The sequence below is a fragment of the Taudactylus pleione genome, unplaced genomic scaffold (assembly GCF_031769625.1).
Source record: "Taudactylus pleione unplaced genomic scaffold, aTauple2 ptg000262l, whole genome shotgun sequence".
NCBI lineage: Eukaryota > Metazoa > Chordata > Amphibia > Anura > Myobatrachidae > Taudactylus > Taudactylus pleione.
In genome coordinates this window covers 2,574,186-2,596,975 of record NW_028284664.1, presented here as the reverse complement: position 1 = coordinate 2,596,975, position 22,790 = coordinate 2,574,186, and the positions used below count along the sequence as shown (strand labels likewise).

Here is a 22,790-nt window from a genome sequence, read left to right as displayed (position 1 = left end):
ACTGGTCCAGTTTACAGGATGCTGATTTCTGGGTTTTCCGGCACTTGGAGATGATGCCATCTCCAAGCGCCAGCAGACCAGTTCCACTGCACCAGTTTTAACAGAGCCGACCCGGGAATAACCTGGGTTGTTGCCGCTTTCTGAAAGGGAGCTGTCCCGGGTCTGACCCAGTTTGGAACCATGGGCCTGATTCAGACCCATTCGCAAGGCTGCGTTCGCAAGTAGCCTGCCGATGTTTGCAACCTGCGCATGCGTACAAGACGTAGTACGCAACTGCGATCGGGAAGCATGTGATCGGGAAGCATTCGCAGCCTGTATCAGATGCACTGCAAGCATGTGTGATAGGACGAGTCATTTGTGGGTGGTGGGTGGTCAATGGTAACGGGGGTGTGGTGGTGCGAACGCAGGCGTGTCTGTGCACTGGAACGCCATTTCAGGGGCGAGCATAATTAAGATGCATCGTCAGCATACATGTCACATGGCTGAATTACACACAGCAGCACCAGTAGGGTATAATCAGCCACAAGTGGTACATATGGGTCCGATGTTACCGATTGTTTAATACACTTCCTGGAGATTACGTATGTTACTAAGGGAAAGTGGGCGTCTTGTGTCAGGCTGGTGGGTGTCTAAATACATATCGCGATTGCACGGCAAGACATAGTGGGCATACTAATGTCTTGCTACTGATCGCGGGATTTGCATACTTTGGCTGCTGATGGCTGCGTGCGAACGCAGCCTAGTGAACGGGTCTGAATCAGGCCCTGTGTTCCAAATGCAGGGTCAGATCCGGGAATTAGTGTAAAAGTGGTATAATAGCTGGCTTATGCATGTGTTTTAGAAACCAATGCTACTAGGACCACTGGTTTTGTTGTTCTAAAATATAGGTTTAAAATGAAGCTTTGTTTTTTGCATCTGCAACTTTTTCCTTTTATACTTACCAGTGCACCAGATCTATCTCTTATTGTCTCAGTGTAAAGCCAATACCATTTTTGTACATAAATGCTATTGAGCGGCATCAAATGTCTTCTCCTTTAAACTCTATAATTGAAACCACTAGTACAGTTTAATGAAAGTATTACTCCTCCATTCATTGGTATCCAATGTTTATAGACAATCCCCATCTCCCAATTGTTATACACTGTACCACTTTCACTTACAATTAGCAGATGAGCAGGTGCCTTAAATGCTCCTATTCTGAACTATAATTACAGTGATCTGTACAGTATATACAGTATCTATTGACACTGTAAAGATTTCTGTCCAATGAAAATGCTAATGCCTCCCACTACTTACATTTACAACTTGATAAGTTATTGTGTATCTCATCATTTTAGGAAATTTACTTTCTGACGACAAACACATCAATGGCTCCGTAAGGAGTAATTGATCACATTGGTAAACCATGTAGAGCTTCAGCGGGGATAAATTCAAAATGCGCAGATGGGAACCCAACTCTTAGTCACAGAGCAAAGGTGAAGCTGCCCAGTATTGGTGTGTACATGTAAAAGCAGACCATATTTTCTCTGCATGTAAGAAAAAATTATTACATTTGCCCCCCCCCCACATTTATACCTGTACAAATTTATACCTTTGGTCCTGGTTCTGAGTCGTACAGAAAATTAGCCCAACTCTTGATGCCCGCAGCAAACAGAGGCCCCCATTTATCAACGAAGCATAACCCCTTTAGTACATGCTAAAGGTGTTATGTAATTCTATCTGGATTTAACAAACAGTGGTAATCTAAGATTACCGCTATTTGTCACAGCATCGCTCTTGCCATTGGCGCCCTCCCAAGTTTTTCAAATAGGGACATAAGACGCTTGCACGAAAAGGAGGTGTGGCCTCATGAGTAAGGGTCATAACAAATCTGATTTGACCCGTACAATGGTGAAGGGGTACCGGTCCCTTTGTACCACTGTTATCCAGCTGTCACTGCCAAATACAGTGTGAATACAATGGCTGCAGTGATTATACACAATCATTATGAAGTATAACTCACCAGCCCTAGAAGTAGGAGAGCGCTGGTGAAGCTGCATCTGCAGCAGGATATGTCCATCTGAACAGCCACGCACAAGCCTGGAGCCGGCAGTGTAGATCACCGACTGAAGGCATAGAAAGAGCGCTGCTTGTAGTGTATATGCAGCAAATATCAGCAGTGGGGAGATCCGTGTATGTACACTGCACTGGCAGCTGAACTCACTGGCAAAGATACTCGAGGTGTGCTGGTAACACCTGGGTCGGGACGGCTTCTGTCTTCCTGATGCTCACATCCTAATACAGACCAACCATGCCATACTGCTGCCGGGTTGAAAGAAATAGCCTGATGCGGACAGAGGTTTCCCACATAAAAGATTGTGCGGTCTATTCATGGAGCAGTGAAAAACCCTTTATCACACACCCTCTGTGATAACAGGGCTTTTCACAGCTTCATCCTACTCAGAGAAGGTGTTACCACCAAGAAATATACTATTATGCCCGTGGCGAACATTTAGCCAATTTGAACCCAGGACATGCGTACAGAAAATGCTTTGCTAGATGATATGTTAATATGATGGAATCTGGTAATAAAAGGTGTGTGAAACATAACCGGCTAAGCCAGGCCCTTTTATGGCTTTTTGGAATTTTTTAATTGTAACATTTTGCCAATTTGTAAGTACAATAATATATTTGGCCATGGACTCTGAAGCAAAATGGACAGTTTCCAGGGGGTATTGCAAGCCGAGCCCCTATAGATGCAAATGATAATGCACTGTTACTCCGTCTCACCGTCTCCTAGCCTCCAGCCAATCAGCGGTTGCCGGCAGCTCTCGTGGAAAGCAGAGATAAGAGGCGTTGCTTTCGAGCCGCAAACCCGCTGCTGATTGGGAGTTGCGAGCCTGGAATCAAAGTGTTGATATACTTGGCCATGGACTCTGACGCAAATGGACTGTTTCCAGGGGATATTGCAAGCTGAGCTCCTATAGATGCAAATGATAATGCACGGTTACTCCGCCTCACCGTCTCCCAGCCTCCCGCCTATCAATGGCTGCCGGCAGCTCTCGTGGAAAGTAAAGAGGCGTTGCTTTTGAGGCGCAAACCCGATGCCGACTGGCTGGGAGATGCAAGCCTGGAAACAACGTACTGGAGAAAGTAGGTGAGGGGGAAGAGCGCCCCCTACGGCAGCCGCCTCACGTGTTGTGCCGTCCGCACGCCCTCCCTCATTATGTAATAGCTACATCACGCAGCCAGACGGCCAATCAGGAGCTCAACTGGGCAGAACGTAGACAGTGTCTGCACATGGCTAGGGCACCGTGTCCATGTGAGAGCACAGACCACCAGTAGTGCGTGAGAACAGCAGCCGGCGGCGGTCACCCCATCCCTCTTCCCCCATGTCACTGTGCCGGCTCTGTGTTCTGGTCGTTTTCTTGGCATTTTAAGGTTAGTTATACCAAAGCATTTATTATGGTTTTTTTTTATCAAATTTTATACAGTTTTATTACAAATTCTGTAATTAATTGCTGATTGAAATCCGTCGCAAAATAATCACATTAATATCTTAGTCTTTGAGATATTCAAATTCAAAGAGCGCTTCGCCGGAGAGGTATTTGTGAATTACTACTTAGAACTAGTATATATATCGCATCTACATGATGCGATCTAGTATATATCACATCTACATGATGCGATATATAACAATAATGAACACCCGCCACTTTGACTACTACATGAATAGGCCCGTTTCGGTTCAAAGCAGCGGCACAAGTATGGCGGTACAGGCTGGTACAGCATACCGTTAAGAAATCATAGCCAGTACACCGTATCCCATACCACCTTACCGCTTACGGGGAACAGTTTGTCAGACATGAAAACGGAACAAACTGCAGAGAGAGGAGGCAGAGGCGCGACAGTGGCAGCCGCAGATGGGCGGCACAATAGTTATTTTTGTCTACAGATGCAGTGGCGTGACGTCAGACTGCTGGACACTGAAGAGAGGAGCCGAGCCGCCCTTGAAGACCAGGCAGCAAGCAGCAGCAGGAGGTAGCAGCTGTGGGTTTTGCTGGGGAGACACGGGTCTGGGTTGAGGGGGCTGGAGATGAAGACACGGGCTGGCTGGGGAGAGAAAGTGGAGCCCACTTGAGAGACACAGATGATGCTGAGAGAAATGGGGAGGCTGACTGACACCAAGAGAGGCGTTTTGACACTGAGGGGGGAAGGAGACATACCCACACACAGTGGGGGAGGCTGAGAGACACAAGGTTAGGTGGGGGCTGAGGGACACAGGAGAGGGGGTTGAGGCTGAGAGACACTAGGGGCAGGAGACTGGAAAGCCAGGTGGCTGGAGTGACAGTGCAGGAGCTATAGGCAGAAGTAATGGGGCAGGAGGCTGGCATGATGGTGCAGGAGGCTGTGAACTACATGAAGCTAGGGAGACAGGGCAGGAGGTGACAGGGGGCACGAGTCTGGTTGAACCTCTGTTGTATGATGATGACGACATTGGTAATATGCATACACACAAACAGGTATCTTCTGTGATCTCCTACAGTGAATACTGACTGATGACACTATAAGGATCACTTTCTTCAAAGGTTCCTGTTGCAGAGAAACCACCATATAGGTAAGGTGTATTGGACATGGGTGGCGTGTCATGCTGACACGCCCCCATTTTGAGTGGCCGCACGCGCATACAGTACCACTGGCTCCTAGAGAAGAAACTAGAGATAATAAATTTAAAATAACTTTGCCCATTCCTGATATAGGAGGTTTGCATATTAGATTGGGGGTGGTTTATGTGTACATGTATGATTGTGGGCCCTTTATGCACAATTGTTCTTTAAGAACAGTGCGCTAAATTCTTCTTGCAGCACTCTTTACACACAAAATAAGATCTGAGTGTTTGTGCAAAGATTTAAAAATAGGATCTAAACAGCACACATACATAGATACTGACGGTAGTGGTGTTAGTTTATTATACCAACACAGTGACCCAGTATAGTCGACGTCTAAACATGTACTAAGCAACTTGCTCACCCCAGCAGCCCGCATTGTGTGATATAAGAGGTTAGGCTGCTGTGACTTGTCCCCGGGTGGGAGTCCCAATGCTGTGGGCAATGGGAGATACACACACTGGAGATCTGTGGGCAGTGGGAGATACACACACTGGCGATCTGTGGGCAGTGGGAGATACACACACTGGCGATCTGCGGGCAGTGGGAGATACACACACTGGAGATCTGTGGGCAGTGGGAGATAGCGATCTGTGGGCAGTGGGAGATACACACACTGGCGATCTGTGGGCAGTGGGAGATACACACACTGGCGATCTGCGGGCAGTGGGAGATACACACACTGGCGATCTGCGGGCAGTGGGAGATACACACACTGGCGATCTGCGGGCAGTGGGAGATATACACACTGGCGATCTGCGGGCAGTGGGAGATATACACACTGGCGATGGTGAGGACTCCTCAGCAGCAATGTTAGATGTGTCCTAGGCAGGAATAGTTGGGAGAAAGTGTCACGCTGATGTGTGCAGCGGCCACACGCCTGTGCTCCCTCGGGACATTAGGACACGGAGCCCGTGGGGTGTAGGTGGAGTCCTAACGCTGACCATGCAGGGTCTCTCCACTGTGTGATATCCCCCGGGGGGTCTCCTGTTCTTTCTGTGTCGCACGACCCCGGACCGGGCGCTGGGAGGGGGGAGGGAGCAGTGTGGGCCCACGCACAGGTCCCCGCCCCCTAAACCTCCGTTAACCCCACGCAGTCCGCTCGGCTGCAATAGTGCCAACAGACCGCGGACGGTGCTTGCTCCCAACACCGGCCAGAACGGGTTAATGCCGGGAGTCCTCCTCCAGTGATCCGCAGCCCGGCGCCGGAACTACCAGCCTCTGCCCCAGCCGCCTGAGTGCGTCCCGGGATCTGCCGCTGCCGCCGGGTGATGTGACCCTCCCCCCCGTACCATGCTCCGTGCTGCCCCGCTCCCCGCTGTGGATGTGTGAGAGGTGGGGAGCCCAGTATGCCTGCACACTGCCGGCTGCTGGGATGGAGAGCAGGCGGCTGGCCCTGGTGATCTCCGGCTGCGTCCTCTCCCTGCTCCTCCCGGCTGCGGGGGCTCAGAACGGTGAGTCTGCTCTATGCCTCCCCGTCACACGTGTCCTGTGCATGTAGGTTACACGTATAGCTGTAGTCTGCACATGTCATATATATTTGTTTAATTGTTATTTTAACAAAATATATTGCACATAAGTTAGCCCCTCTCAACGCTTTACATTCTCTCTGTATTTAGTTTTATGTATTACTTAGTATTAAATGTATTGCCTTGTATCTGCATTGTCTTTAGTATGTTCCCTTCCTAATCTATATCACTTTGCTTTTATACCTAGCCGGATCATCCCACTTTATACGCACATACCGGTCCGTACCTAGCAGCATAATGCAATGTCCCTGATTACTGTAACATGATGTACATCTGTATCCTGACCTCTATCTAACAACCTTGTATACCTATTATATCATTGTCTGCCATCTATCCACTTACATTCCATTCATCGCTGTCGTCCTATTTACACACTGGGCATCCATGTCCTAATATGTACCAATTTGCTTAGGGTCAAAATGTGTGTGAGTGTGTATATGTGTAGATATATAATTTTTTTTGTGTATAATAAAAAATAAATAAATATATATATATATATATATATATATATATATATATATTCCTAGCGCCAGTTATGTGTGTGTGTCTCTTAATAGTGTCAGAAGTTATCATTTTGCCAGTTGAAAATGGACCGAATAACCCTCCCAGCCAGTGACCCTGGCATCCTCTTATAATCGAATATTTAGCTGCTTGTAAAGCGACGCTGCTCCTATTTATAGATTTGTTTTGTCAAATCAGAAGACCACCTATAGCAATGTAGGAGGTTTGTCAGAGGGTGCAGAGAAGGTAATAACTGATCTCACCAACATCAATGTGCTTATAATTTAAATGACAAAAAATATTAGGTGAGATATATAGGTGCAGAACATGCACCAGAATACTAGTTGTTCTGTGCACTAATACAATCTTACTTTTTCCATAAAAGCTTTGTCCATTTTGCAAATGTGTCCATGATCTAGAATAAACGCTACATTACAAAGAACAATGTATTGGTCCTGTAGTGGATGCCAGTAGTTATGTACAGTAGTAAGCACACCGTATATATCAAAGGTGTCTTGCACAATGGACTGTATTTGAAGACGTCATTGACTTCCAGTAAATGTGTTGACCCTCCACAGTTTGTCACCAGTCGAGTTAGTAAAATAGAATTAATGTGTTTTCTGGACTAGGACTATATTGATTTCTAAACTCCAGACAGTGGCCAGATTGTCAGACTTGTTTTATCAATCTCAGACTCCTTGCATTTTGTCTGATGGAGAGGGAGGGGGGAAGGGGAGTATGAAATGGAGTTTCTATGCTTCCTTCTGTTACATACTGTAGACTTTTCTGCTATGTTTAATGTTTAGTAACTTGTATGGTGTTTAAGGTAATTTTATATGTGGCACTTCTGCAGTGTTTTTTTAAATCCCCTATTAGGAGTCTATGTACTTAGCCTTGGAGAGAAAATGGATGGAGATAAAGTACCAACCAATCGGCTCATAGCTGTCATTTTTCAAACACAGCCTGTAAAGTGGCAGTAATGTTGGCTACTCACTGGCCGATATATTGGCCAATGAATCGATCGGCCAATAAATCGTGTGTGCGTCGGCCAGTGTGTTCCAGCGATATGTCTGTGAAATACGTAGTTTATAGACATATTGTCTTGTCTGTGCAGCGCAGCCGATGGCAGATATATCTGCACAACGTGCTGTGTGTACAGGCTGTCAGCCGACCGCCCGTACACTTGCTGCAGAGGCCGTGGGGAGGGGTGACCCTCGGCCAGCGGGACCCGCGACCAGATGATGATTGTTCAGTGTGTTTGCACAACCATCATCGGCAGATACATCTGCAGATCAGTCTCTCTGCCGATATATCTTTTTGGAGTATTTCTCTCCAAGGCTTAGTACATAGACCCTTAGTAAAATAGAGGAGCCATATGTTTTGCATAATGACTCCACAGCCCTGGTTTGTTACACAATACACACCACAAGGCAATAATAAGAGGAAGCAATATTACCCTTATCAGTACAAGTAGAGCTATTGTTTTATAGCGTTGTACATTCTTGTTCTGAGCAGAAATTACATTATACAAATTCTACAAAAGATAAGATATCACTTTCCTTTTTTCACCTTTGTTCTTTACATATACTTCTGAATTCACGGAATCTCTAAGAACACCTCAGTGTAACATGTATTTGTATGTAAAACCGTGAAAAGTGTTTGGAGAAAACTGGACTGAAATGGTGCATTCGTACTATTATCATTATCTGTTTGCATCTCATGGTCTAAATAACTGCTTAAAAGAGTACTTGATGCTGCATCTTACGTACAGTGAGCCAAAATCAGAGGTGGGCGCTATTGCAGCCGCGGCGATAATATGCAAATGCCAGTTCAGCCATCCCCTTGTGTACCAACGTGCGCCGGACTGTGCAAGCCCAGGTACGCCCACTTTCACTGACTGCGGATGTTGCAACTTCACCATCATGGTAGATTTGCAATTTCACTGATCAGACATTGCTCTAGGTTGAGCTGACTGTTCTACTGTGCAGGAAAAAGATTGCTCTATTGCAGAGTTGGCTCATGTATGTGTCTGCAGTCACAATGATGGTCGGAGATGGATTAATGCTTGTAGGCAGCAGTTTCTATTGCACATTTCCAGTGACTTTAATCTGTAAATTTCACACAACTCCTGGGATTCAGAGAGCAATATACTTAGCAGATTAATGCGAGAAAGGGCTATAAATTACACCTAATTGTGTTACCCGAAGTGAATATACTGCATTGCATCCTGTAATTGCTGTGTTTGCTGTAAAATGGAGCTCAAATGATTATTCATCTGGAACTAAAGGACTCTTCTTCCAAAGAGGTTAAAGATTGTAATATACATATTTGTTCTGTTTTGTCTTTAGCGTCTGCTGCAGTGTTTTGCCAGCCTGGGTGCTCTCCTGTTTTTGTTTTTATTTTTAATAGCTGTTCCAGTCTGCCTGCTTGTCACTTAGGAAATTCATATGTCATGTTCTGTAGTGGATAGTTTTTTATTTTATAGCCGAAAGGAAAATGCTCTGCGTTTATTATAGAAAATAAAAGTAGATAGGTGGCGCACTATGCAATAACCTGCATGATCAGATGATTTTCGTCTGCTTGGGGTAATAATTTCAGAGTGTGTACTTGGCACCCAGTGCAAGTGGCATCATGAGGGGGTGGGGGCCGCACCCGGGTGTCATCCTCGGAGGGGGCGACATTAAAATGCTGGCTTCTCTGCAGTAACAGGAGCCGGATGCTGCAGTGTGACATTCTCCTGCATCACCCAGCTCCTGTCATAGAAGAGGAGCCGACAGTGCAGACTGCCCAATCTCCGGGGGGCAGCTCATCATTTCCAGTGATGCTGGGCTGCCTCCGGAGTGATGATATCGGGATCCTCACGAGGCCACGCCCACTTTATTTAGGCCAGGCCCCCTTTTTTTAGCCGGGCGTGCCTCTGGCACGCAGGGGGTATCCAGAGTGCGCACCGGGTGTCATCAGCCCCGGTGACGTCTCTGCCCAGGACCAATTATTGTTCCCCATCCGGCAGATCGGGTATTGGATCTGACATGCTGCAGGACATTTCTCCAAAATGATGACCTGATATTGTGCACATTTTGAAGTGTTTATGTATGAACTATCAGCAGAAATATCGGGCAGATTATTGGAAAATCATCTGTCTGATATTTCTGCTGATAGTTCATTTAAAATTATTGCCATTGTGATGAGCTTTAGGAATGTTCTCAATATCGTTTCATCACTAAGAAAATCATAAAGTTGGTCGGATTGTGAGTGAAATTGTTCACGTCTGTCCCTAGCATAGGCTTTTCTTAGTGTCCCCAGATTCACTGGGGTCTTTGCTGGCTCTTAAAGGATTTACTATATCTGCTTGAAACAGGCCGAATGGATGTTGATATCTCTCCATTATGAACTATCTACAGTGCGTGCTTGCAAAAGTATTCAACCCCTTTGCATTTTTCATGTTTTGTTGCCTCATAACCTGGAATTAAAATGGATTGTTTGAAGGTGTGCATCATTTCATTCACAGAACATGCATACAACTGTGATGTTGTGTGTTGTTTTTTTTTTATATTGTAAATCAAACAACATTTAGGACAATATAACAGAAAACTTCAGCGTGCATAACTATTCACCCCCCCTAAAGTCAGTACTTTGTCGAGCCACCTTTTGTGGCAATTACAGCTGCAAGTCGCTTTGGATAAGTCTCTATGAGCTTGCCCCTGGGATTTTTGCCCATTCCGCAAGGCAAAACTGCTCCAGATCCTTCATCTAGGATGGTTTCCGCTTGTGATCAGCAATCTTCAAGCCTGACCACAGATTCTCAATTGGATTGAGATCTGGGCTTTGACTAGGCCATTCCAACACATTTAAATGTTTCCCCTCAAACCACTCAAGTGTTGCTTTAGCAGTATGCTTCGGGTCATTGTCCTGCTGGAAGGTGAACCTCCGTCCCAGTCTCAAATCACAGGCAGACTGAAACAGGTTTTGCTCAAGAATATCCCTGTATTTAGCACCATCCATCTTTCCCTAGTCTCAAATTTTTCCCAGTTTCCCAGTCCCTGCTGCTGAAAAATATCCCCACAGCATGATGCTGCCACCACCAAGTTAAACTGTGGGGATGGTGTTCTTGGGGTGATGGGATGTGTTGGGTTTGCGCCAGACATAGCGTTTTCCTTGGTGGCCAAAAAGTAAAATTTTAGTCTCATCTGACCAGAGCACCTTCCTCCATACATTTGGGGAGTCGCCCACATGCCGTTTGGCAAACTCAAATCGTGTCTTCATATTTTTATCACTAAGTAATGGCTTTTTTCTGGCCACTCTTCCATAAAGCCCAGCTCTATAGAGTATACGGCTTATTGTGGTCACATGCACAGATACACCAGTCTCTGCTGTGGTACTCTGCAGCTCCTTCAGGGTTACCTTTGATTTCTGTGCTGCCTCTCTGATTAATGCCCTCCTTGCCCGGTCTTGGTGGGCGGCCCTCTCTTGGCAGGTTTGTTGTGTTACCATGTTCTTTCCATTTGATGATGGATTTGATGGTGCTCCAGGGGATCATCGAAGACTTGGATATTTTTTTTTATAACCCAACCCAGAATTGTACATCTCAACAACTTTGTCCCTGACTTGTTTGGAGAGCTCCTTGGTCTACATGGTGTGATGCCTCTTGCTTAGTGGTGTTGCAGCCTCTGGGGCCTTTCAGAAAAGGTGTGTTTATACTGACAGATCATGTGACACTTAGATTTCACACAGGTGGACCATTTCACTAATTGTGACTTCTGAAGGTAATTGATTGCACCAGAACTTTTGAGGAGCTTCATAGCAAAGGGGGTGATTACATATGCACATGCCAATTTTTAGAATTTTATTTATAAAGATTCTTTTTTTATATATATTTTTCTCATTTCACTTCACCAAATTAAACTCTTTTGTGCAGATCCATCACATAAAATTCAGATAAAAAATAAATAAATTACAGGTTGTAATGTAACATAAGGTAAAAAGCCAAGGGGGTGAATACTTTTGCAAGGCGCTGTATGTGCATAAATGTGAAGCTTACAGGGTAGAGGACCTCATGTACTACTTTGCCTGTCTGAAAGTGGCAATTGATAGGTTTAAGGTTCCCATACATGCAGTGATATTGCAGCTATTGCCTAGTATTGCAGTGTATATGGGCATACAAACTACATATATCCTGTTAATGATCATTTCAAAATTGAGACTATTGATATTGGAACACTATAGTCCCTATTAACCTTAAAAGGCTTTACTGAACTGAAAGTGATCCAACTGCATGGCCCGAGTGGCTGGGTCCCATACGATTGGGCCACCCACGTGTGTCATACAGTGTAAATACAGAATGCAGTACTTGTGCTCTAAGATGGTCCACATAAATTATATTATAATATAAAAAAGTTGTATTACTCGTATTTTTGAAGAAAAGCTTTTTCCATCTCCTATTAGAACAAAGTATATAAAATATATATACAGTCAGGTGCATAAATATTGGGACATTGACAGAATTTTCATATTTTGGACTCTATTCACCACTACGATGGCTTTGAAATGAAACAAACAAGATGTGCTTTAACTGCAGACTTTCAGATTTAATTTGAGGGTAATTACATCCAAATCAGGTGAACGGTGTAGGAATTACAACGGTTTCTATATGTGCCTCCCACTTTTTAAGGGGCCAAAAGTAATGGGACAAACTAAACAATCCTAAATCTAACTTTCACTTTTTAATACTTTGTTGCAAATCCTTTGCAGGCAATTTACAGCCTGAAGTCTGGAATGCATAGACATCACCAGACGCTGGGTTTTATCCCTGGTGATGCTCTGCCAGGCCTCTACTGCAAATGTCTTCAGTTCCTGCTTGTTCTTGGGGCATTTTCCCTTCAGTTTTGTCTTCATCAAGTGAAATGCATGCTTAATCGGATTCAGGTCAGGGGATTGACTTGGCCATTGCATAACATTCCACTTTTTAGCATTAAAAAACTCTTTGGTTGCTTTTGCAGTATGCTTCGGGTCATTGTCCATCTGTACTGTGCAGCGCCGTCCAATGAGTTCTGAAGCATTTGACTGAATATGAGCATATAATATTGCCCGAAACACTTCAGAATTCATTCTGCTGCTTTCGTCAGCAGTCACATCATCAATAAATACAAGGAAACCAGTTCAATTGGCAGCCATACATGCCCACACCATAACACTACAACCACCATGCTTCACTGATGAGGTGGTATGTTTTGGATCATGAGCAGTTCCTTTCCTTCTCCATACTCTTCTCTTCCCATCACTCTGGTACAAGTTGATCTTTGTCTCATCTGTCCATAGGATGTTGTTCCAGAACTGTAATGGCTTTTTTAGATGTTGTTTGGCAACTCTAATCTGGTTTTCCTGTTTTTGAGGCTCGTCAATGGTTTACATCTTGTGGTGAACCCTCTATATTCACTCTTGTGAAGTCATCTCTTGATTGTTGACTTTGACACATATACCCCTACCTCCTGGAGAGTGTTCTTGATTTGGCCAACTGTTGTGAAGGGGTTTTTCTTCACCAGGGAAATAATTCTTTTGTCATCCACCACAGTTGTTTTCCGTGTTCTTCCGGGTCTTTTGGTGTTGCTGAGCTCTCTGGTGCGTTCTTTCTTTTTAAGAATGTTCTAAACAGTTGATTTGGCCACATCTAATGTTTTTGCTATCTCTCTGATGGGTTTGCTTTGATTTTTCAGGCTAATGATGGCTTGCTTCACTGATAGTGACAGCTCTTTTGGATCTCATATTGAGAGTCGACAGCAACTGATTCCAAATGCAAATGTCACACCTAGAATCAACTCCAGACCTTTTACCTGCTTAATTGATGAGGGAATAGCCCACACCTGTCCATGAAATAGTTTTTGAGTTGATAGTCCCATTACTTTTGGCCCCTTAAAAAGTGGGAGGCACATATAGAAACCGTTGTAATTCCTACACCGTTCACTTGATTTGGATGTAATTACCCTCAAATTAAATCTGAAAGTCTGCAGTTAAAGCACATCTTGTTTGTTTCATTTTAAAGCCATCGTAGTGGTGAATAGAGGCCAAAATATGAAAATTCTGTCAATGTCCCAATATTTATGCACCTGACTGCGTTAGTGTCTGACAGATTTTTTTATGATCTACTGATGGCCACTCTCTAATAAATAAGTAAAATACATCTTTCTATCCCCTATAACATTACCAAGGGCTAGAGAAAACTAACTATAAGGAAAATTAAATTCCCAGCTTAGTGATGTAGCTCCCGAGCCCAGAGCTATTCAGTTGCCTGCGCTGTAAACCCCCGACTATCGATTTCTGCTCGCGCCCTCCTGAAGGTGTGTGCAGAGGTCCGACTTAGCTAGTGCCTCGAGGCTAGTTGCGGTATTACCATGTGTGCTAACAGCATCTTTTCTGGCACTCAAGTCAGGAAATGGCATTTACCACTACTAAACCCCAGGCATTAGTCAGGGTAAACTGCATCTCTTGACTTCTGTGCCGGGCGCGATACTGTCAATTGAATAGTTAGCTACATCACTACACTGAGAACTGAATTGCCCCCTATACATAGTAGATTTTAAATTTGAATGCAAGAAATAGGGACTTTTGGGGCATATCTTTGGAGGCAGCAGAAATACTGGTCTTCCAGAGGACTAAAGAACCATTATATTTCGGACCAGGGTACAGCACTGTATTAAAGATTAGCTAGGACTCCTGCTGGTATCGGCAAATATTACCACTGAGACTAACATCCGATGGAAATAGTTACAATCGATTTCTCGAGTGATACTAAATTCAGATATTGTGGTGGTAAATAGACACAAACCTACAGATTCATATCTCCCTACATTTGGGAGTTTGGAATCTGGTTGGGGCCACTCCTTGGTCAGCATTTTCTTACTGCAAGCCACTGGATGGCTAGACAGTCTTAAATCAGGGCTCTGACAAAATTGGGACTGTTGGTAGGTATGCGCATTCCTAACCAGATAGATGGTTGGCAGTGAATGTTGGTCTGGACAGCTGTTGTGATTCAGGATTATGGTTAGTACTAGAATATCGTTTCAATATACTGATTCAGCATCCACCATGTAATCAGGTGTAATGCACCTTTTGTCAAGTCGTATACATGAGTAGAAAGGGCACAAAAGCTTCACTGGTTTTGACCAAGGTTCACAGGGTTTATGGCTCAGCCAAGTCAACTGTGGTAACATAAAGCCATTAGTATTAGGTACACCTTTCCAGTATAGGGTAGGAAACCCTTTGCCTCAGAACAGCCTGAGATCTCCGTGACTTGGATTCAGCTAGGTGCTGGAAAAATACCTTAGGTCCTGGTGCATAGTGACATGATAGCAGCACACATTTGGTGCAGATTTCTTGGCTGCACATTCATGATCGACTCTCCATATCCACCACTTCCCTTAGGTACTCTCTTGGATTGAACATGGTAGGCAGCAATACTCAGGTATTGGTATTTATACTATGATCAATTGATATTAATGGGCCTAATGTGTGCCAAGAAAGCATTCCCCGCACCATTACAGGCCCATCCTCACCCTTTTACACCGTGCAGAATGGATCCATGTATTCGTGTTCTCACCCTACGATCTGCTATGTCAGAGCAGAAATTGGAAAATGTTTCCAAACTTCAGCTGCCCAGCATTGGTGAGCCTGTGCCCAATGTAGTCTACATCTCCTGTGCGTAGCCGCATATATCTCGTAATTCATGCACATGTACCCTGTTTATAAATGGACAATGGGGGGGCGATTCAATTGCTTTGTGGATGGCGATAACTATGACACCCAGTGTTGCAATTCAGTTGTTCTGGCCGCTCATGAATTATTTCGGTCTTCGTGCCCAACTAGACTGGGTTTAGTCATGTAAAATGGCTAAACCCATCTAAAGTACTGGTTAGGGCGCACTAACCATGGATTTATAGCACATCGTTGCTCGCACCCTCCTGATACTCAGTTACAGTGTAGCAGAAATAATTGCACCCAGGCAGACTACAAGTTCAATTCAATTTCTAAATAATTGACTGTTTTCCTGCATTACAAGCTAGTTATTTGATATGGGAAGCACATGATGTGGCTGGTGTAGCAACTACCAGGAGTATAGACTCTCACCCTGATGGTAGGTAGGTAAGGTTCATCTGGTCAGCCCAACATGTACTGTATAACTTCAGTTGCAATGAGCATTCATCAGTATTCACTTTACATCTAGCCCATCATGGTTTCAATGGTACCCATCAATTCATTACGCGGATTGCTGATATTGAGAAGTCTTCTGTGTAATTGCTTCAAAATAAGCTGGTAAAATTTCCCCTTTTCTTTATGAATCTATGCATAAGTGCCTGTGTATCTTTGGGCACGATTCTATTCAACGCGAAGTGAATGGCGCCTGGAATCTGCTCCTGGAGCTATTCAATTCATTCGCGCTGCTGAGCCCGACTAAGGATTTCTTCTCGCATCCCTCCGGGGATGCGAGCAGAAATACGACAAAAGTCTAGGCGAGATGCTGTTTTCTGCCCTTAGCGCCAGGAAAACAGCATTGCGCCGGGAAGTTTAGTCGGAGAATGCCTGTTCTCACGCCTAAACACCCTGTTTAAGGCGTGAGAACGAGCCTTCCCCGACCTAACTTCTCGCAGAACTGAATAGCTCTGGGAGCTCATTCCCGGCGCTATTCACTTCGCGTTTAACTGAATCGTGCCCTATAATTGTTTTCAAGTGTGTGTAAAAAAATAAAAATAAAATAAATAAATATATATACGTGTGTGTGTGTGTGTGTGTGTGTGTATATATGTATATATATATATATATATATATATAATTATATGACAAACAGTACTGTGCAAAAGTTTTAGACAGGTGTGGAAAAATGCTGCAAAGCAATTAACAAAATGCAAAGTGAATGAACAGAAGACAAATCAAATCAACATTTGGTGTGACCACCCTTTGCTTCAAAAGGGAATGAGTGCAGATACTAAACCAGATGGAAATATCCCCCCCCCCCCCCCCCCCCCCTCTGCTTATGGCTTATCTGGTTTAAAAAAAGAACGTACTGCTCCTTACAGGCTTAAGTGTATTTCTTTTACTTTAATTGCTGTCTGCAAATTTTGGCCAATTATTAAATCCAGTGAATTATTAGGTCGTTGTGCTAGAGAGAAACCTGTATGTTATTTTGGAAAAGTATCTAGTCCATCTTCACAGTTGGCACAGGCTTGTCCTGTGACAAAATGTCATAATTTTGTAAGACTGACCGTTAGCAATGCTTCACTTGTGTATTCAGGACATTAAATTGTCACTTAGATTCATAAAAAATGTCAACGTATTTCTGAATGTGCCTCCTCAAGTGACCCTGTGGCAAACTTTATGTTGGGGCGCCCACACTCATATGACTTTAGTTTTTATGAACACACATTGTACATTTCCTATACTGTATATCAGTACATTTCCTATACTGTATATCAGTATATATGAGTACATTTCCTATACTGTATATCAGTACATTTCCTATACTGTATATCAGTACATTTCCTATACTGTATATCAGTACATTTCCTATACTGTATATCAGTACATTTCCTATACTGTATATCAGTACATTTCCTATACTGTATATCAGTACATTTCCTATACTGTATATCAGTACATTTCCTATACTGTATATCAGTACATTTCCTATACTGTATATCAGTACATTTCCTATACTGTATATCAGTACATTTCCTATACTGTATATCAGTACATTTCCTATACTGTATATCAGTACATTTCCTATACTGTATATCAGTACATTTCCTATACTGTATATCAGTACATTTCCTATACTGTATATCAGTACATTTCCTATACTGTAGATCAGTACATTTCCTATACTGTAGATCAGTACATTTCCTATACTGTAGATCAGTACATTTCCTATACTGTAGATCAGTACATTTCCTATACTGTAGATCAGTACATTTCCTATACTGTAGATCAGTACATTTCCTATACTGTATATCAGTGTACTGTCCCATTGTTTTATCATTATTGGAAGTAGCTGTTATTATACCTTTTGGAGACCTGTTAGCCACGTGTTCACTGACATTAAACATCTCGTGCCTTGTATCTGTAATAGAAGGATGTAAATGGGGACGGGACCTCTTGGTTTCCATGACACCATACACGCTTTTGCCTGTATTGTGGCAGTCTTTTGGACGCTGGCTGCTCTTTTTACTACTTTTACTGCAGTTGAATCCAAGTGGGTGAATGACAGCTACTCCATCGGTACCACTGATTACAGGCGCCAGTGCTGGTAACGTGTACCGTTTGTGAAATGTGCCACTGGTGTTTTATTAACTGCAGTGGGTAAACACACTACTGGCGATTATGTGCCTAATTCCGAGTTGGGAATAAAGTAAGAAATAGCAGGTAACTGTGCATTTTGAGAAAACCATGCTGCACTGCAGGTGGGGAAGATGTAAAGTGTGCAGAGAGATTTGGGAGGGGTGTGTCCAAAGTGACATCTAAATTGCAGTGTAAAATAAAGGTGTCCAGCATGTGTGGGCGATATGCTAAAGCAGCCAGTATTTTCAACACGCAACTTTTTCATTTATTTATTTGCACCCCTTGCAATCCTACATGTTTTGTCCCCAGGTACACAGTTACTTGCTCTTTCTTGCTGTATTCCCAACTCAGTATTGGGCCCTACGTGCTAGGCATTTATTGGGGGGGAATTCATATTTTTGCTGGCACTTCTGCCTGCACCCTTCTGACGTGGCGACTCGTGAGCAGAAATGTGCGAATAGTCCATGGTTTGGTTTGGATTCCCTAACAGACGGGTAACGCAGCTAAACCCTGTCTATTTGGGCACAAGCATGGGCTACCAGAAACAATTGAATATCACCCCCCCCCCCGATCTCCCATCCCCTAAGAAGGGAGATAGGGAGTGAGAAACCAATTGAATCACCTCCTTTAAAGTAGAGTTATAGTATATGTATAGTTCATGACCCTATTCAAAAAACTTTTTTCTGTCTGCCTACTGTGTCTTGAAGGGTTTGTTAACCATGTTAAAATAGCAAGGGGCTGGGGATCTGCCAGAGGATTTTCTCCAAATTTCTGCTCTGTGTGATTTTCACATCATTATTTGCCAGAGCTGTGTTGCAGTGCTCCAGGAACGATGACTGCACATGACAGCACCTTGGGGTTGGCTGGGATGGGGCTGGGACTGCACAGCATTTACTAGCTATAATGTGTAGGTGCACTAATGGCCCTTAAGCTGCATACACACGTAAAGATTTTCTGTCCAGCCATCCAACTAGTTGATTGGTTGGAATGAAAATCTGGTAAGGTATGAAAGCAAATGACAATCAGCAATTTGCTCCAAAACACCGGAAAATGGACAAAAACTGTTCAAACATTTAACAAACTTGTCTGACGACCATTTTCATCTGTTTTCTGGCATTTAGGAGCAAATTGCTGATCATCAGTTACTCCCATACATTGCCAGATTTTCCTTCCAGCCAATCAACTAGTTGGCTGGTTGGACAGAAAATCTTTACGTGTGTACCCAGCCTAACAGTGACACACCTTCAATTTAATTGGACAGAATCTCAAGCAGATGAGCTACAGACACAGTTGAGTATAATTCCTTATTTCTAGTATAGTACTGTTCTTTTTTTTTTTTTAACTATGGGATCTACGTACTACGTCTTGGAGAGAGGTAAAGTGGATGGAGATAAAGTACCAATCAGTCAGCTCCTAACTCACTTTACAGATTGTGGGGTCTATGTACTAAGCCTTGTATGGAGATAAAGTACCAACCAATCAGCTCCATTTTTTTCAAACATAGCCTGTAAAGTGACAGTTAGGAGCTGATTAGTTGGCACTTTATTTCCGTCCTCATTATTTCTCTCCAAGACTTAGTACATAGACCCCTGTGTTTTAAAAAAATGACAGTTAGGAGCTGATTGATTGGTATTTTATCTCCATCCACTTTCTCTTTCCAAGGCTTAGTACATAGACCCCCATGTCCTGAAGAAGATGGAAAAACTGCTGAAACAGTAATATGTAGCAACATTAAAAGTTTGCAGGTACAGGACTGCAGTGTGTACCGTATATTTATCATTATTACTGTTGAGTGCGGGTCCTGCCACTCCTCTGCTTCCAAGTGACCAGCAAGTATGTGTCTGGTTTAAGGTGAATACTCTTTTTTTTTTTTTTTTTTTTTTTATATTTATTTTTATTTTTACATTTTAATAACCTCACATTTAAATGTGCTCTTTTTACAAGATAGGGATGTTCACACCAGCATTGAAAACCTGAAGCGACAACAAATTTATCTATGAAGCCCGGAATACATTGGCTTAATCAAGGACAAAAATGTTGCAGGTTCTCTAGGAAAGAGTTATGGGGTTATATAAACTACTGTAAATTGCTCCTCAGAGCAAGGTGCCAGCAGTAAGTTGTTTTTATGCAACTTACCTACCTGGTTCCTGGGATCTAGTTATGCGGCCGCTGGTCTCAATCCCGACAGCGGAATCCCGGCAATGTTAAGCCCGACACCAAGGACGCTAGCCTGAACGAAGGTAAATCCGGGGAGCCCTTAGAGTTAGGATTAGGGAGTCTAGCGGGGTTAGGTTTGGGGTAGGGGGAAAGATTAGGTTTAAGGAGCGGTTAGTGGGGGTTAGGCACCCCCGGGGGTAGGTTAGGGTTAGGATCACTTAGGGAGGGCAGGGTACTTACCTGCTCCAGTTGGCATCTCCTCCTGTCGGGCTAAACAGCCGCCGGTATTTCAATCCCATTCCCTGGTTTCTTGGGCTTAATAAAGTAAAACTACACTAAAAATGTTTGTTCCATCTCTATCCCATCCCCCTCTTTTGTTCTGCTTCATTTATTGCTAGCTTTATTCTCTTAACTAATGGATTTTGAAATGTATACCTATTCAATTCTGTGCCTCCATCTGTATAGCACCACGCTGGCAGTGTAAAGAGGGACCATACTGTGCTTTCTCATTTGTGCATAGATCCCTGTGGGACAATTTAGTTAATGTGGTTTTACATGTATTTAATGTCGTCCATGAATGTCTGCTTTAATGCATGGTTGTCACAATGCTGTATGGGTCCTCCTATTATTTGTTTGTTTTTATGGCACCATTTCCTCAGCGACTGAATGTTAGTGCTGACTTTACGGTGTGTGAGTGTTTTTTAGGTTTATAGTTAAGGGCAGTCTGCAGTGCTTCAGTCTTGCTGCAAAAGAAATGTGCAATTCACCACCAAACAGGTTCAATAAGTTCATTTCAAAGCGTTTTGTCCCAACAAGATCCACCTGGATATGTGGCAAAAGGGTTAATCCACTCCAAAACCATTTGTCTAAAAATGACTTAAAACACACAATATTTCTCACATGTTTAAAAGCAAAGTCCTGCCACTACAAAGATTAATTTCAAGAGCTGACACTTACTATGTATCAAGTCGTTTTTTAAATAAAATTATGCAGAAACTGCATTATTTTATGTATTGTTGCTATGTACTAATAGCACAATGCTGGAGACTTCATCGAAATCTCTGGCAGAGTGCTAAGGAACGGTCTCCCACTCCCCATCAGACTCTCCACCTCTTTGCAATCCTTCAAACGGACTCTCAAGTCCCACTACTTCATCAAAGGCTTCTAGCTATCATCCTAACTCACTGCTATATGCTCCCTCCTCCCCGTCTACCCCTTCTGTGTCAAACCTCTGTCTGCCCCTCCCTTTTAGAATGTAAGCTCTTACGAGCAGGGCCCTCTACCCTCTTGTGCTTCTCCCTACTTTAGTTTCATCTACTTCTTACTCACCACTAGGGCACCTAACACTTGGTTGCTTATGCTCTGCTGCTTATATGGGCGTTATGGTTACTAATGTAGCAAAATATATTATCCATGTTCTGGTCCTGTATTGTATTGTTCTGTTAAGGTGCGTACACACGGGACGATTTGCTCCATGAACGAAATTGGCCCGTGTGTCCCCGGCAGAAACACTGAACGAAATCAATAACTATTTCGTTCAGTGCCGGGCTCCCTCCCTCATCCCCGAACATGTTCAACCTGGCAATATCATCAGGTTGGACAGGAGGTTCGGGAGATGAACGGCAACTGCAAACGGGATCGCGCATTAGTAGTTGTCCATAGTTTTGGCCCAGAAACTGAACTAATTTTTTAACAATATCGTTAACGACCAATCGTTGAAAAATCATCCCGTGTGTACGCAGCATTAGTCACTGGTCAACAATTTGTTTATGTACTTTGTAGGGCGCTGCGGATCACTTGTGGCGCCACACATAAATGAATGATGATAATAATAATTAGCACTGCAGATCGCATTCCCCATTATTATCAATGGGGACTACGATCTAACCCCTATGTACTAAACTCCAAAAAGCTAAGCTTTTCGGAGTTTAGCATCGGTAGTTTACACCATCTTCAGGTGGTGTAAACTACTGTAAGTCTATGGAGGCTCCAGAAGCAGGAGAGCAATCTTTCAATCTCTCCCCCGCAGCCCCAGTCCAGTCCCGGAAGCTGATTCTTCACTCTATAAACATATTCTAAAACCAAGCCTGACACATGAATTTTGTAAGTACACAAAGACAGCGTGTTATTAAAGATTTAATAAGACAGTCACAATTCTTATTGAAAGAAAATACAGTAGAAAACTGAAATTTACTTTTCTTTGCTGCCTCCCACCCACCATAACTTAAAAGGTATGCTAATCTGTTTTAATACAGATTTATTTCCCTTTGGATGCCCCTAGGCATTCCAAATGCCCTAGGCCTAGGCATTTGCTTAGTTTCTCTATGCCTAGGGCTGGCTCTGCATATATGACATATATCATCCTTACAGGGTCTTTATATGTCATTGACACCTGTTCTCTGGGTACTATCATATGTAACAAATTTATACAGAGGTCTTTTCAAACTCGTATTATGATAAAAATTGCTTTTATCCATTCTGTCTTTAAAGAAATGTATAATGTATTGACTCTAGTATTTTAACTGAGTAGTTTAAGGTCCTTGGAACTATTAACTTGGTAATAACAGAAATGGGGGCATCTGTATTAAACCTACTAAAGAGGACAACTGGAAAATTTGCCCGTAGCAACCAATCT

The 22,790-nt window shown here is 43.3% G+C and overlaps 1 protein-coding gene across 1 annotated transcript in view; it reads left to right on the top strand.

Moving 5' to 3' along the window:
• The first annotated feature begins 5,749 nt into the window (after positions 1–5,749).
• Positions 5,750–22,790, top strand: part of DCBLD2 (discoidin, CUB and LCCL domain containing 2) — a 102,338-nt gene continuing 85,297 nt past the window's right edge. Inside the window, exon 1 of the mRNA XM_088481058.1 lies at positions 5,750–6,100. Within this exon, the coding sequence (XP_088337184.1) occupies positions 5,971–6,100 (130 nt within the window). The 5' untranslated portion in view covers positions 5,750–5,970. The remainder of the gene's footprint in view (positions 6,101–22,790) is intronic.